The 16,230-nt window shown below is 52.8% G+C and overlaps 3 protein-coding genes across 4 annotated transcripts in view; 2 read left to right on the top strand and 1 right to left on the bottom strand.

The window, feature by feature from the left end:
- Nucleotides 1-4,694, top strand: part of CERS1 (ceramide synthase 1) — a 19,612-nt gene extending 14,918 nt beyond the window's left edge. The window contains exon 7 of the mRNA XM_012809393.1: nt 4,652-4,694. Coding sequence (XP_012664847.1) covers nt 4,652-4,694 — 43 coding nt within the window. The remainder of the gene's footprint in view (nt 1-4,651) is intronic.
- A 270-nt stretch (nt 4,695-4,964) lies between these two features.
- Nucleotides 4,965-6,663, top strand: GDF1 (growth differentiation factor 1). Its single transcript, XM_003796651.2, has 2 exons — nt 4,965-5,289; nt 5,874-6,663. Exons 1-2 carry the CDS (start codon nt 4,965-4,967, stop codon nt 6,659-6,661), a joined length of 1,113 nt encoding a protein of 370 aa, XP_003796699.1. The 3' UTR covers nt 6,662-6,663.
- A 302-nt stretch (nt 6,664-6,965) lies between these two features.
- The window catches only part of UPF1 (UPF1, RNA helicase and ATPase), a 39,867-nt gene continuing 30,602 nt past the window's right edge, over nt 6,966-16,230 (bottom strand). For both annotated transcript variants that reach the window (XM_012809427.2, XM_003796583.3), the window contains exons 16-24: nt 15,627-15,744; nt 15,063-15,219; nt 13,855-13,997; nt 12,540-12,714; nt 11,745-11,826; nt 10,058-10,219; nt 9,605-9,822; nt 9,197-9,319; nt 6,966-8,653 (exon numbers count right to left, since the gene is read on the bottom strand). In XM_012809427.2, the coding sequence (XP_012664881.1) occupies nt 9,200-9,319; nt 9,605-9,822; nt 10,058-10,219; nt 11,745-11,826; nt 12,540-12,714; nt 13,855-13,997; nt 15,063-15,219; nt 15,627-15,744 (1,175 nt within the window). In that variant the 3' untranslated portion in view covers nt 6,966-8,653; nt 9,197-9,199. The remainder of the gene's footprint in view (nt 8,654-9,196; nt 9,320-9,604; nt 9,823-10,057; nt 10,220-11,744; nt 11,827-12,539; nt 12,715-13,854; nt 13,998-15,062; nt 15,220-15,626; nt 15,745-16,230) is intronic.

The following is a 16,230-nucleotide window of genomic DNA, read 5'->3' as shown; positions in this document are numbered from 1 at the left end:
AAGAGAATCACTTGAGCCCAAGAGTTTGAGGTTGCTGTGAGCTATGACACCAGGGCACTCTACCAAGGGTGACAAAATCAGACTCTGTCTCAAAAAAAAAAAGGAGGGTAGAGATTAAGGATAAATATTCGCACTTTTAGGGTACAGAGGGAAGAATAGAATAAAAAACAGATATGACAACATAAAAGGCAAGAGAGGAGGAAAAGTTAGAAAAAGCAAGATAAATAATGCAAAATAAGAGTGTACCAAGAATCCCAAATATTAGACATCAAAATAAACATACATGGAATAATCATGACTGTTATGAGATTGCTTTTGTAAAATAATTCATCTCTATGCTGGTTAAAAGACCTCAACTTCAGCACACATAAGTACATAAAGGTTGCCAGCAAAAGGTCAAGAAGAAAAGTTCAGGGGTTTTTTTGTTGTTGTTGTTGTCATTTTGAGACAGAGTCTCACTTTGTCACCCTGGGTAGAGTGGTGTATCTTCGTAGCTCACAGCAACCTCAAACTCTTGGTCTCAAGAGGTTCTCTTGCCTCAGCCCCTTGAGTAGCTGGGACTACAGGCCTGTACTACTACACCCAGCTAGGTTTTTCTTTCTTTCTTTTTTTTTTTGAGACAGGAGCCTCAAGTTGTCCGCCTGGGTAGAGTGCCATGGCATCACAGCTTACAGCACCCTCCAACTCCTGGGCTCAAGCGAGTCTCCTGCCTTAGCCTCCCAAGTAGCTGGGACCACAGGTGCCTACCACAACATCTGGCCATTTTTTGGTTGCAGCCATCATTGTTGTTTGGCAGGCCCGGGCTGGATTCGAACCCGCCACCTTTGGTATATATGGCTGGTGCCTTAGCCACTTGAGCCACAGGCGCTGAGCCAGGTTTTTCTATTTTAGTAGAGATGGGGTCTTACTCTTGCTCAAGCTGGTCTCAAACTCCTGAGCTCAAGCAATCCACCCACTTCATCCTCCCAGAGTGCTAGGAACATAGGCATGACCCACTGTGCCCAGCCACAGTTGTAACTCTTTTTTTAATTATTATTTTTTATTAAATCATAACTTTGTATATAGTTGTAATTCTTAACATGAATATTCCAAATGATGCAACCTCACCCCCCTGAGTGACTACAGAAAATAACTGACTATCCATGTACCTTCTGCAAGCAGGTCTGAACCAGGGTGAAGAAAGGGGTTTTTTTCGAGATGGAGTCTTGCTCCGTCACCCAGGCTGTAGTTCAGTGGCATCATCATAGCTTACTTAGCTCACTACAGCCTTGAACTTACAGGCTCAAGCAATCTTCCCACTTCAGCCTCCAGAGTGGGTAGGATTGCATGTATACACCACCATACCCAGCTAATTTTTCTTATTCTTTTGTAGAGACAGGGTCTCATTATGTTGCCCAGATTGGTCTTAAACTCTTGGGTTCAAGCAATCCTCTCACCTTGGGCACTCAAAGTGCTGAGATTACAGGCCGGAGCCACTGTGCCAGGCCCAGATGTTCTTTTTAGGTACAGGAACATTTCTAGAAATTGACCTAATCAAACCCCCTGGGTAGTCCTCATGTCCCTTGGCCATTTGCTCCAGTGGACAGCCCCTTTCCCTCCAAGGCCAAGGATGTCCATCTTTGTCTTCTCAAGGACATTTCAGCCAAGGATAGAAACACTCTCTCTACTGTTCTCTACCAGCCTCATCATCCTCTCTCCATCCCTATAGCAACTACCAGATTCTCCTAGATCGGTGGTTCTCAACCTTCCAAATGCTGCGATGTATTTTCATTGTTACAAAGGGGTCTCGACCCACAGGTTGAGAACTGCTGTCCTAGATTCTTCTCAATCCTCCTCACACACACCTGCTCCTGGGATTGCCTCCTACCAGTTCCAAGATAGCTTCTGTCTATATCCCCTGTGGCCTTCTTGGTTTCTTTTTCTTAAAAAGTTTTTTTTTTTTTTTTTTTTTTTTTTGCAGTTTTTGGCCAGGGCTGGGTTTGAACCCACCACCTCCGGCACATGGGGCCAGCATCCTACTCCTTTGAGCCACAGGTGCCGCCCTTCTTAAAACGTTTTATTGAGGGTAGTGCTTGTGGTTCAGTGGGTAGGGCGCGGGCCCCATATACCGAGGGTGGCAGGTTCAAACCCATCCCCAGTCAAACTGCAACAAAAAAAATAGCTGGGCGTTGTGGCAGGCGCCTGTAGTCCTAGCTACTTGGGAGGCTGAGGCAAGAGAATCGCCTAAGCCCAGGAGGTTGCTGTGAGCTGTGTGATGCCACGGCACTCTACCAAGGGTGATAAAGTAAGACTCTGTCTCTTAAAAAAAAAAAAGTTTTATTGAGCTATAATTCACATATTATAAAATTCACTGAGTCACAGTGGAATTCAGTGGTTTTCTAATACATTTCCAGAGTTAAGCAGCCATCACCACTATTCAGTTCCAGAACAATGTCATCATCCTCAAAGATACCCTGTACCTATCAGCCATCACACCCCACTCAAAGGAGCTGTCCACCAGTCTGCTCTCTGTACCCCACTTCTTTGCCCGATTTCCTGGTACATTCTTGCTTATTTTCTCTGTCTTCTCATTTTGGCCACCTCCACTCCCTGGGTCATTTTCCTGCCCAGTTAATCCACACCAATTTCCAGATTTCTCTCCCTGAATGCCATTCCCTTTCTCCCTGACATTTTCATATTTCCAGCACCTTCTAAAATAGCCAACCCTTAGTCCTACCCTAGACTCTCTCTCTGGAACATTCATCTATTGTAGTCACTGGCAACTCAGGGCAAAAACCTTGCAGAACCCTAGGGACCCCCACCCCCTGGTCATTGGAGAAGCATTCAGAAGCTGCTTGTGCACACTCATCTCTCTCTGGCTTCCACCTTATTGTGCTTCTCTTTGCCACAGTGATGGCCTGAAGTTGAAAGGCATCAATCTGCTGTCTTAGGAACACCCCCATTAAAGGTGGGGCTGCTCCCTGCCCCAAAAGGAAAATACTGACAGCTAACTCTGAAGCTTGTGCAGAAAAACAAATATGAATGAAGAATGGGCGGGAAAGCTCTGATGAAAAGACATCCAGCAGGGGTGCCTTTCCTTGAAGACCCGATTCTAGGAGTTAACAGTGTGGGGCAGAGACAAGGCATCTGAGAAACCTTTAGTAAATAATATAGAGCACCCAAAGGGAGGGAGTGTCTATCGGGATGTCCCCAGGACACTTGGGGACCATCTGGAGAAAAAGTGAAAGTGTGTCTTTGTTTCACTTCAGTCTTCAGGGCAAATCTCTTGTGCACCAAAGTGTCAGTGCAGAAATGGAACCATCCCTGAGCATGTGTCACAATGGGAGAGGGTGTCACTGAGGAACTGAGAGAAATGTTTGACTATGGGAAGAATCAAGAAGCTGCAAAGGTGGATGAAGGACCAAGGCTCATGTTCTAAAGAATCACAGGCAAAGTCAGAAGACAAGTGACAGATGGGAGGTCGGAGCAGGGCTTATCTCCCCACAGATAAGACTAACAGCTCACAGGATTAGTTACCACTTGGCTCCAAAAGGCATGAGGAGGCTGAGCTTCAGCCTAAGGGAATGAGGGCAACCTCCTCAGGAAAGTGTTAGGTTCTTATGTGGAAGGGAAGCCGGGATGGAGCACTCCACAAAGCCACAGAGCAAAGGGGATAGTAATGTACACAGGGTTTGTAGCCATGTGAAGACACAAAAGCAAGAAACTTGCAGGAGAAGCTTGGGGGAACCGCGAGCTTTAAAGAACATTTGCTAGGGCATGAGCAGTTCCCAAAGATGCAAGCAGGCCTGGCCATTGGCATCAAGACCAAAGTGAGATGCCATCTCAGTTGAACAGGGTGCAAAACTCTGAGCACTGGCAAGGGCTGCAAGGAACAGGGGCAGGACTCCTGTCATGTCTGGCAGGGGAGACCTTAGACAGATTCTTGATCCTCAGGGAATTACTTTCCCAGTCAGACCCCTAGAGTTTTGTGGCTAACTCTTGCAGGGAAAATGGGATTTCCTGACAGCAGCAGTGGCCACAGAGAGAACTCAAATACGACTGCATTTTTGGAAAATATGAGTTGTAAGAGTAATAAGTGGGCTTTACAGTTTGAAATACATGCCTTGTTTAGAAGTTAGGGGTCTTTCTCTGGGATCTTAAGCTGGACACTTAATGTAATGATTAGAGTTTGAAAACATGGCAACTTGTAAAAACACGGAAGGAAAGTGAGTGGATGGAGAGAGTAGGGCAAAGTCACCAGACCCAAGGACAAGTCTGCATGGGGCAGGTGGCGCAGGACTCTGCCCCAAAGCAGAGGAGGATCTGTAGTGTCTGTCCTGTGCCCAGGTCTGTTCTGGCAGAGGTGGTGGAATTAAGTAGAGCCCAGGCTGGTGGGTAGCTTTGCCCTCCAGAGGCCTAGGGAAGCAGGGATTTGGGGAAGAGAAGAGTTTAGATGGGAAGGAGGAAGCAAGAACAAGGTGGCAAGGTGCGTGAAGGGTCCGATGGCCCGGTGGGCAGGGTAGGGTAAATTGCAAGGAGGAAGCAGAGAGGCGGAGCCCGGGGCTGGTCGGGTAAAGAGACGTGGGGGTCGTTGAGATCTGAGGAGAGGGAAGACCCGGGTCGGGGTAGGCACGGGCGCTCCGTGGCTAACCCGCGCCACTTCTGGCCCCAGGAAGCCGCTGAGGAACGGCCTGGTGAAGGACAAGCGCTTCTGATTCCTTCGACCCCGCCCTGTCCCCAAGGATCCAGCCACGCCCCCAGGGCCCTGGCTGAGCCCCACCCCTGGGGACTCTGGCCCTAACAAACTCTGCTGCTCCCGGGTACATCCATTCCGGGCCACATCCTCTGGGACCCTGCCAGACCTTTCAGCCCCAGCCTCCAGACCGCGGCCACGCCCCCTAGGACCCCAGCCCAGCCGGGAGCCCCGCCCCACTGGTCTGGGGCTGCGGCGGACCTGCGCGCTCTCCCGCCATCATCTGGGAAAGATGCCACAGCTATGCCGACACCCTAGCCGCCACCTTTTCCTCCTCATTTTGGCCGTGTTGCTGCCCTCGCCATCCCCAGCCCGTGCCCCTGTGCCCCCAGGCCCCGCTGCCGCCATGCTCCAGGCCCTCGGGCTTCGCGATGTGCCCCGGGGTTCTCCCATGTTGCGGCCCGTTCCCCCGGTTATGTGGCGCCTGTTCCGCCGCCGCGACCCCCAAGAGACCTGGTCAGGGCTGCGGCGGACACACCCGGAGGCCACCCTGCAACCTTGCCACGTGGAGGAGCTGGGGGTCGCCGGAAACATCGTGCGCCACATTACCGATCGCGGTGAGTGGGTCCGTTCTTCGCTGGGGCCTTTTGTGCCCAAAGCTGAGAGTTCCAGGGGTGAGCCTCGAGCGCAGCAGGAGTAGCCCCAAGAGTCCCGTACCCGCCACATCCAGCCTGCTAGTAACCTGGGCCTCCGCACCCCACTCTTTCCCTGTCCTCTGCACGCCAGGGACACCGCCAAGCCGCCTAGCACCAGCAGGGTCCCTGTAGCTGATTCCCTGCCCCCACTCCACCCCCAACCCCATTCCCGCTGCTTCACACCATTTGATGCCTTCCTGCAGATACCACCGCCCCGGCATTGCTTCGCAGCGGGCCCAAGCGCTAGCCTATGTCCCCAAGGGTGGGCAGCCATCACCCACTCCCATACCCTGCAGGGCCTCTTCTTTCCAACTCACACCCTGTCCCAATGCCATCTCCTTAAGCCAGGGCTTCACACTATTTGACGTCCTCCAACCGATTGTGTGCTCCTCAACTCCAGGAGCTCAACTTTCTCCTGTACCCAACCCGGACCCCATCGCATTGCGGGCAGGCTGGCCACCGGGCAAGGATGCGGTGCCAGCCAAGTCCTCTTCCCCTCTCTCCAGGTGCACTCGCCCGGTCCCCGGAGCCCGGCTTGGCCGTGGGACAGTGCCCCAAGTGGACTGTCGTCTTCGACCTGTCAGCTGTGGAACCCACGGAGAACCCGACCAGTGCCCGGCTGGAGCTGCGCTTCGCGGCGGCTGAGATTCCGGCGGGCGGCTGGGAGCTTAGCGTGGCGCGTTTGAGTGAGGCCATGGGCGGGGATTCTGGGCTGGTGCTGCTCCGCCAGGCAGTGCCTGCCCTGGGGTCGCCGGTCCGCGCCGAGCTGCTGGGCGCCACGTGGGCCCGCAACGCCTCGGTGCCACGCACTCTCCGCCTGGTGCTGGCGCTGCATCCCCCGGCCCCCACCGCCTGTGCGCGCCTGGCCGAGGCTTCGCTGCTGCTGGTGACCCTCGACTCGCGCCTGTGCCACTCTCTGGCCCGGCCGCGGCGAGAGGCTCAATCTGCGCCAGGAGGCGGCCCTGGGGGCCCGTGTCGCGCGCGGCGGCTCTACGTGAGCTTCCGTGAAGTGGGTTGGCACCGCTGGGTCATTGCGCCACGCGGCTTCTTGGCCAACTATTGCCAGGGCCAGTGCACACTGCCCGCCACGCTGTCTGGACCCGACGGGCCCCCAGTGCTCAATCACGCTGTGCTGCGCGCGCTCATGCACGCGGCCACCCCAGGCCCTGCCGGCCTGCCCTGTTGCGTGCCTGCGCGCCTGTCGCCCATCTCCGTGCTCTTCTTCGACAACAGTGACAACGTGGTGCTGCGGCACTATGAGGATATGGTGGTGGACGAGTGTGGCTGCCGCTGACAAAGGACAAGTGTGGGGGGGAGGGGCGTGGAGCCAACAATAAACACCGCGTGGTCTGCTCCACTGGTCTCTGTCTTGTCTCGGGGGTGGGGAGAATGGCTGGAACCTTAGGGATCCCTCCAAGCCCATGCACTGCACACACAGTGGAGGGGTTGGGGTAGTCTTCCCTTCCCTCCAAAGTGCAGCTCAGGCTTTCCACGGCTTTGCCCTTAGAGGTGGATCAGCAGCCTCCACACCCATGGCTACCCTCCAAATGAAGCCCTCCCCACGCCCTGCAGTTCAGTTCCCACGTGAAGGCAAAAACTGTTTGTAATTATTTTATTGGTGACAAAAGAGCTTAAAACAAATTGACCAAAAATCAAAAGATACATCACCTTGGTACAGATGCCCCTCAATTTGTAAAACTCAAAGAGTGCTGCTAGGAAGGTGGAGAACACAGCAAAGGACACAGAGCAGAGGCAAAGCATTCCAACCGCGGACAGGGTCACAGCGGGAAGCTACCCAGATCTATGCCTCCAGGGACTACTAAAAGAAGGGGAAACCGAAAGCCCTACAGCAATGGTAATAAATAAGAGTCCTTGCCAGAAGAAAAGGTGGCCTGTGCATCTCCATCTGTCCTGTTTAGAAGCTGGAATCTGGAGGCTTTGGGAGGGGGAGGCTGGGGAGTGAGGTCACCAGGGAGGACACCCCAACCTATGATGTGCAAGTTCCTGGAGCAGCTCTTGAGACTAAAGCAACACAGACCCAGGCAGAGGTCTCCTCTGCCAGCCAATGTCAAACTCCTCCAAGCCCCTTGAGCACAGAACCAACTTATTTCTGACTTGTTCCCTTCTACCCCTCCCCCCCAAAAAAACAGAAACCACCCCAGGTCAGTGGTGCTGTTACAGCAGGTAGAGGCTCCAAACTTGAAGGTGGGGTGGCTCAGCATATCCACAGGGACTGTCAGTGCCTCCTGAGGACGGAACAGGCCCTCTTGGTTGCTGCCTTCCACCGAATCCTTGGAAGGACCCTGGGAAGTAGCCACCGGCTCCCTAGCCTAAAGGCCAGTCCTGGCTAAAACCCCTTCCAGTGGGGCTGTGAGCACCTTCCTGATGGGCAGCCAAAGCCCTGCGCGAGTCCACCACAGGAAGCAGCTCTGCATCTCAGAGTCCAGCGGAGAACCTGCCGCTTCTGGCTCGGCCAGGTGGCCCCTCAGATCTGTGGCCCTGCAGCGAGAACCATGGAAGCTAAAACCTACAACAAAAATCCTCCTCGAGACCACGTCACAGGTGTTGATCTTAAATCTCCAGCTGTGTTGACTTGTTTAAACTTCGTTTCTGGAAGCTTCTGGCATCTCCCAGGTCCACCACTAAGATTTTAGAGACAAACTTAGGAAAGTATTTTTCAGTACTCCTTTGAAAATCTTTAGAAAAGCAAACAGAAAAACCCAAAACACCGTATTTTCTTTAAATGAAAACCCTCTTAGGACACAGTAGCGCAACTTGGCGGTCTCGCAGCATGGACAGATGCCATTCTCCGGGGCTCTGCCCGGCGCTGCGCCGCCTGCAAGGAGCCTGCTTGGGCACAGAAATTCGAAGTTTTTTCCTGCTAAAACGTAGTCCCCTTTCAATAAAAAGAGAAAAAGAAAGTAAAGAACAGAGGAAAGGGCTACTCTGAAATGAGGATCTTCCTCCCTCCGCCCTGGCCGCAGCCCCGATTGGACGCAGCGAGCGGGGCCTCCAGGCGGGCTGGGCAGGGACTCGCTGGCGGCGGCTCCCGGCGGGCCGGCCCCTCCTCCGCTCCCTTCTGCTCCTCCGCCGCCGCGGGCCAGCAGGGGGCGCGCTCTGCTCGGCTCCTCCTCTCCCTCGCTCGCTCCTCTCCCTCTCCTGTTGCTCACACAGTGGTGCTTCAGTTTTAGCAGTGGAAAACAGGTATCCGTTTATTTTTATTTTTTATTACCCAGAATAAGATGCTGATGGACTAAGCCACGTAGCTTAGCTCTTCCGCCGCCACCTGTCAGGAAGAAGGGCAGGAGGCCTTGAGAGGCAGCAAGGCCAGGGCTCCCAGGCATCCTCCCCAAAGGGCCACCACTGACCAGAGGACCCTGAGCTGCAGCAGTGCTGCCTCTGGGTCCCCTTGCTGCCTGCCACACAGGTTGACGGCAGGGAATCCCAGCCTGCCCTCCCACCACTGACAGGGGAAAGAGGCTGTGGAGCCTGGCCAGCACCCTGAAGCATCCCTTCAGTGAACACAGGTGACCCATGCTGGGCACACCCAGGCAGCTGTGGAGCCACCACACCCCTTTCCTCGGCAAGGCCTAGAATTATCTGAACACAAGAGCAGGGCCATGACCCTGGGAGATGTACTTGAGGCTGCTCGGAGCAGAAGCAACCTTACCACTTGGGATGTAAGACTTCCCCCATATCCACAGTATGAATATCTAGATTTGCCCTTTTGCCCTCCCTCCCTGAAGACTCCCCGCCACCAGCAGCGGGATCCCATCCTTTCTCTTGGAGGGGGGGAGCTAAACCCAGGCCTGCTTCAGGGTCAGCTTGCCTTCTAGTACTGGGATAGCCCCGTCACCCCGCCATGCTGGTATGCCCGCTCTCCCTGGTATGTGGAGTCTTGTGAGAGCGCCACGTCAATCTGTGACTTAAACTCATCACCGAGGTAACTGTCCTAAAAGACAAAGTTAGGTAATTAGCACAGTCCAAGGGTGCTCACTTCCATCTGGCCCATCACCACCCCACCCCCAAAGAAGAGTTGAGAAAACCCGTTCCTTAAGCTTAAATGGCAGGAGACTCATCCCACTTACCCTAACACAGGGAGAAGTAACCCTGATGGGGGTCATGGACTAGATCACAGCTGCCCAGGATGCTTCAGAAGGGCACACTATCTATGGAATGTTCCAGTCTTATAGTTCTGAGTAGTGCTGTGAACTATGTGTGGGACCTGGGGGCTCACCTGGGACAGCTCCGGCTGGGAGAGGCCAGGTTGGCTCATCTGAGAGGGCTGGCTCATGGAGATGTAGCCCTGTGTCAGGGCGCCCTGGGAGAATGGCTGGGATGCCACATCCTGGCTGGCCTGGCTGTTAGGGAGGTTGGTCTGGCTGGGCCCAGGAAGCCCAAAGCGGTTCTTCTGACGTCCCCCACGCCCAGTCTTGCCTTTCGGAGTGCCCCGGCCTGAAAGATAGTAGTCCAGGGCTACTGAGGGAGATCTGAGCCTCACAAACAAGACCTCAGCAGGAGGCAAAGGGCAGCCCCAGGAGGGAAAAAGAGTCCAGGACTCCAGCGGCCACTTGCCCAGCAGATGTGACAGGGCTGAGGCTTGGCTGGAAAGCCAACTGCTCAAACAAACCCTGACATGAACAGATCCAATGTTACTGTGTTTTCCTCAAGCAGTGCTGTGGGCACTCACCTGCAGCTGGCCCATTTGCTTGTCCAAAGTAGCCAGGTGGTGGCATGGGTGGCATGACCAGGTTGAAAGGGATGGGTATGTTCATTGCAGCCACATGGCTGGGCCCAGCACTAATCATGCCAATCTGGTCGTGGGTCTGGAAGTACATATTTGAGGGCCGGCCTGCAAGACACAGTGGACAGCAGATATCACCTGCCTCAGCCAAACACTGGTGACACCCCCAACCAGCAGGATCCGCCTGAGTCAGCATGTCTGTCACTGCCTGGTCCCGCTATCGGTTAAAAATGAGGTTCTCAGGTCTGATAACTAACCCCAAACCAGCCTGCCTTGGGCTGGGGCCTGGAGTGTATCCTTTCTCTTCTGGGAGTCTCCTAAGCATTAGTGGCCTATAGGAATCTTGAAAATTGAAAACTGGAGTGGTGCTTGTGGCTCAGGGGGTAGGGCGCCGGCCCCATATAGTTCAAACCCGGCCTCGGCCAAACTGCAACAAAAAATAGCTGAGCATTGTGGCAGGTGCCTGTAGCCCTAGCTACTTGGGAGGCTGAGGCAAGAGCCTGTCTAAGCCCAGGAGGTGTGACACCACGGTAAGCTGTGACACCACGGTACTCCACTGAGGGTGACAGCCTGTCTCTACTGAAAAAAGAAAAACTGGCTGGGTATCATGACAGGAGCCTATAATCCCAGCTACTCGGGAGGATGAGGCAGGAGAATTGCCTGAACCCAGGACTTTGAGGTTTCTGTGAGCTATGATGCCATAGTTTTCTAGCCTGGGACAACAGAGTGACTCTGTCTAAAAAAAAAGGGCTGGGCAGCCCCCTGTGGCTCAAAAGGGTAGGGCCCCTGCCCCATATGCTAGAGGTGGCGGGTTCAAACTCATCCCTGTCACAAAACAAAAAAGAAAAAAAGAAAAGGAGGAGAGGGGCTTGGTGCCTGTAGCACAGTAGTTACAGCACCGGCCACATGCACCGAGGCTGGCAGGTTCAAACCCAGCCTGGACTGCTAAACAATGACAACTCCAACAACAAAAAAATAGCCAGGTGTTGTGGGCACCTGTAGTCCCAGATGAGGCAAGAGAATTGCTTAAGCCTAAGAGTTTGAGGTTGCTGGTGAGCCATGATGCCACAGCACTCTACCAACAGCGACACAGTGAGACTGTCTCAAAGAAAAAAAAATCCTTTTAATGGAAATTTTATATTCATATTCATGCAACCAATACTACCAAAAAGTCAAACCCATCTAAGATTGATCATGAGGAAACGCAATCTAATAGACCCTGGCTAAAGGTAAACAATGGTCCCACATGCTCCCTGGTCTAGAGATACTCTGGGAGCCAGGCCCCCTCCCCTCTTCAGGGGGAGGAAATGAGACCACATCAAGGATCAGAGGAGAGTGTTCCAGGTACCCTAGGTGGGCGAGGGCAGCAAGGTTTGGCAGTGACTAGTGTGCCAGCCTGAGCAGGGTTCACAGCGGACTTAGTGATAAGGGATGGTTCCCAGACATCCCCACTTACATAGTGACCTGCTAGATGTGCGCAGTGAGAGATTTCAAAAAAGGCAACATCAAGTAGGCTTCTGTGGACTAGGGCTATGACCACCCAAGAGAAACAGAGCCAAAGCCACAGAGGTGGGAATGGCCAACACCTCAGTGCAGGGAACACAGGGTGGCCTGACCTCCTGCTGGCACTCACCCTGGCTGCTGCGATCATAGACAGAGCCTGGGATGATGGCCTCTCGGGCGTCATACATGGCTGTCGTCATGAAGCGGGCTCCCTGCAAAGGTTGTAGATAGGTGAGGAATTTGTCAAGTCCATAGAAAGAATTTCCCACAGATCTGGTGGTCTAGGAGGTGGTAGGTATGTCAGGTGTGGACAATGAGCTCTATAGAGCTCACCTAGGGCGGAGACTGCTGAGACATATATTCTGGGCCTTGCCCGTCCCCATGGGTGACCGGGTCCCAGTGCTGACTATCTCAGTCCCTCGCTTTGGCTCAGGCGAATGTGCACTCCCACCACCCAGAGCACCCCAGGCTTTCTAGGTTTCCTAACTAGGTGTCTATGTCCCCATCTGCTATGGCACAATGGCTGAGTTTGACTTCCTGAGGTTGCCCATGACATAGTAGCCTGTGAATCACCACTAGAGGCCTGGGAGCCGGGGCATGGGTACCCTTCGAGCCCTAAAGGCCTTCTGTGGGGTCTTGGTCATCCTACCATCTACAGGCTGACAAGCGGCCCACCCTCGGAGTGCCACAAGCCACTTAGCAGTGGTCCCAAAACATCGATTTGAAAAAAATGCCCCTTCCTCACTCTGCTGATACACTCTGTACATGAGGGACCACTGCCTAGGAGTGGTGGGGCTGGTGGACCCTAGCTCCTATTCCCAGGGTGCATGAGTTCTGTCCCCTTCCCTGCTGCAAGTTATGCTCTGAACCAAAAAGGGCCATGTGGGTGTCCAACACGAGGAGTAGGGCCCAGCCTCATGCTCACTGGGTTGATAGTGTTAACCAGCTTCCGAGGCTTGCTGAACTGCATGAGGCTCTCGCGCAGGTTGTTGAGGGGACCCTCCACCAGCACCTTCTGCTCCTTGTAGTAGTTCAGCAGGTGATTCCAGAGTGGCTGCTTAGACAGTGCCTTGGGGTTGCCCACAATGATAACGCCATACCTGCAACAGGAGTACAGAGCTGAGGACCCATGTGGCAAGCTGCTACCTCGCAGAACACTCCATGAGGTAGAGACATGAATTAAGAATTCAAATCCTGGCTCAGTGCCTGTAGCTCAGCAGCTCGGGTGCCAGCCACACACACTGGAGCTGATGGGTTTGAATTCAGCCCACTCTTGCCAAACAACAATGACAAGTACAACCAAAAAATAGATGGGCATTGTGGTAGGCACCTGTAGTCCCAGCTACGTGGGAGGCTGAAGTAAGAGAATTGCTTGAGTCCAACTAAGAGTTTGAGGTTGCTGTGAGCTGTGATGCCATGGCACACTATTGAGGGTGACAAAGTGAGACTGTCTCAAAAAAAAAAAATTCAAATCCAAGGACAGAAGCCTGAACCTAGCAGCCCTCCCACCATACCCATCATGGCAGCCTACTCCCTGCAGATTTGTGTGCCTGACAGGCAGGAACCCTGGGAGCCACCAGCCCCATCACAGAGGCCAGGTGACCCAATGTGTGGATATGAGCCTGAGGCAGGGACTGACCCCCACCTCGGGTTGTGGGAAGCCCTGGACTGGATCCCCTGATTACAGATGGTAAGTTGCAATGATATAGTTTTACGTGGGAACCAACAAAGTGGCTGCCTTGGTCTCTAGATCTTTTCTCCTATTAAAAATTAAAAACGGTGGGCGTGGTGGCTCACAAGTTTGAGACCAGCCTGAGCAAAAAGCAAGACCTCCATCTCTACTAAAAACAGAAAAACTAAGGGCAAGAAGATTGCTTTAGCCCAGAAGTTGGAGGTTGCTGTGAGCTATGAAGCCATAGCACTTTACCGAGGGCTACACCTTGAGACTCTGTCTCAAAACAAAAAAATAAACAAAAAAAAAACAACAGTGGGCTGGACCAAATTTTAGGCACATGTGTGCACAAGCAAACACAGTTTGAATCTCAAACTTGAGAAGACCTTGAAAGACATTCCTCACCAAACCATGGAAACAAAGACACTCCCAAATGACAGTTTCTAAATTGCTGCTCAGAGCCCTATGATCTCTTGCCCAGGCACTCTCCCCACCCCACTGCAAGCCAGCCCAAGTTGGGGCTGAGAAGTGAGGCTTAATAAAAGAGGAGGGCCCTGGGCTGCCCTACCTTGCTCTGGTCAGGGCCACATTAAGACGCCTGGGGTCGTTTAGAAACCCAATGCCTTGGTGCTCGTTGGCCCGAACACAGGAGAGGATGATGAAGTCCTTCTCACGTCCCTGGAAGGCATCCACACTGGCGATCTCTACCTCCTAAAAGGGAGCCATATGGTCATCACCAGCCAACAGGCTGCCTTCTGGGACCCCCAAAACTGCAGCAAATGACTATAGACACCCTTAAATCCCACCCAGAGCCTGGGCCCAGGAGCACCTTTTCACTGTGTTTTGGGGCTCTCCCTGTCCTTTGTGCACTTTGTTTTCTTTTAGCCACTGATGTCTGTTTCTCAGCAGTAAGAACACACGTTCATCACAAAGAAGCTGGGGCCAGATCCAAAGAACAGAACATGACCCACCAGAGTAGCCACTCAGATGTAGCATTTCGATTCATTTCCACATAGACACAGGATTCTGTCTCCTCTCAATATGTACACAATGGGTATCTTATCAGATGTCAATACAGGTGTAAAGGTCACTTTCATGGAACACCCACGGCGAGGACAGAACCAACCAGCTCCCTGCTCCAGCTTGGAATTAGTTTCAAATAGCTGAAGCAGGCTGGGCACAGTGGCTCATGCCTACAATCCTAGCACTCTAGGAGGCCAACACAAAAGGATCCCTTGAGCTCAGGAGTCCCGCACCAGTCTCAGCAAGAGACCTGTCTCTACTGAAAATAGAAAAATTAGCCAGGCATTGTGGTGGGCACCTATAAGCTACCTGGGAGTTTGAGGAGGGAGGATGGCTTGAAGTTGTTGGAGTTTGAAGTTGTTGTGAGGTAGGCAAATCAAAACCAAAGAACAGGGCGGCACCTGTGGCTCAAAGGAGTAAGGCACTGGCCCCATATGCCAGAGGTAGTGTGTTCAAACCCAGCCCTGGCCAAAAACCATAAAAAACACCAAAGAACCAAATACCCCAAGAAAACACTGTTGGGCCACATTTCTGACCCTTGAGACATATTCCTTGGGCTGACCACACAAGACCCTGGCAGAAACACCAGTGACATGCTACTGTGTATCCTCCCCAGAGTCTGGGCCAATTTGTGATTCCCAGACATGGTCTTCAACACCAGCTTCAAGAGGCATCCTGATGGCTGGCTAACTTAAAGGTCAAAGGTCAATGCCCATGGTGGAACCCAGACCAAGTATGCCCTCCCTTAGGTACCTGGTAGAGCTTGGTGTGCAGGGAGCCACTGAATTGCATGTACTGCACCAGGTAGGAGCGCTGGCCCTCATAGGGTGTGATGATGCCAATCTGATCTGGCTTGGCACCTGCCTTCAACAGCTTCGTGGTAATCTTCTCCACATTTGCAGCTTCCGTCCTAAGAAAACCAGGTTCTGAGGAACTGAGATCACCCACAGGATACCAAGCCCTGACGCTTCAAATTGTGAGGGCTGCAGCAGGTACGACAACCTGGGCAGTGAGTGTCACCATGATGGCTCTGCCAGTGCTACCCTACCCACACCCACAGTGCCCACACTAAGCTACACTATCCTTTAAGCAGAGTGACAAGGTAGTCAAAAAAGAGTGAAAAAGCTCACATATGGATGTACAAACTATCTGCCTCATATAAAAACATTGGAAAAGTGAGGCAAAAATCAAATACTGTGGCTTAGAATCTCAACAGAACAGGAAATGAGGAGGGTTAGAAAAAGTTTCAATATTCATTAACCTCTCAACAAGCCGCTCCCCAAACCTGCTAGCATTGGTGGACACATTCCCACTCACCTGTTCAGGTAGGAGGTGCCTGAGCTGGCAATCTCCTCTTGACCCTGTGTCACGTAGAAGAACATCGGCTTGTCAGGTTGGGGCCACTGGAAGTCAAATCCCTTCTTCACACGATCCGCTATCATGGGGGAGGGAAGAGGGACAACACTTCAAAAGCTGCGGCCCACCTCACCACTGTGAACCGAGGCTCTGGGGCAGGAGACCCAGGCTTGTGGGGCCATGACCAGAGATGTCCGAGATTGAGCAAGGCGGTACAGAGGCTACTCAGAGTACCACTATGCCCAACACAAAACTGGCTCATTTACTGAACAAAAGCTTGTTGGTTATGTTTTCTTGCAGTGTGGGTATCTTTGCCTACCCCAAGATCACAAAGATATTGTTTTATCATCGTAAAAGCCCCATAAATGCCTACAACTTATTTGGGTGTGACAGTGTTGAATCAACCCATCCTGCTGCCCTGCAGCCTTGCTTGTTACCACTCAAGGCCCTGGACAAGTCGTTCTGCCTTTTGACTCCATCTGAGCTGGGGTCAGATAATGTCCTGATGCCTGCCTCCACCTTTACTGGGATCTTTATTCTTGTCTTGGCTGTTCTGAGTCCCATT

Source organism: Otolemur garnettii, unplaced genomic scaffold (genome assembly GCF_000181295.1).
Source record: "Otolemur garnettii isolate 467f Iridium unplaced genomic scaffold, OtoGar3 scaffold00105, whole genome shotgun sequence".
NCBI classification, from domain to species: Eukaryota; Metazoa; Chordata; class Mammalia; order Primates; family Galagidae; genus Otolemur; species Otolemur garnettii.
The sequence above is the reverse complement of the archived record's forward strand: the minus strand, read 5'-3'. Positions and strand labels throughout refer to the sequence as shown.

Excerpts from the sequence above, each read along its gene's own strand:
- GDF1 (XM_003796651.2), top strand. The coding sequence starts at position 4,965 with ATGCCACAGCTATGCCGACACCCTAGCCGCCACCTTTTCCTCCTCATT. Across the intron at positions 5,290-5,873 it reads GCGCCACATTACCGATCGCG|GTGCACTCGCCCGGTCCCCG; the intron begins GTGAGTGGGTCC and ends CCCTCTCTCCAG.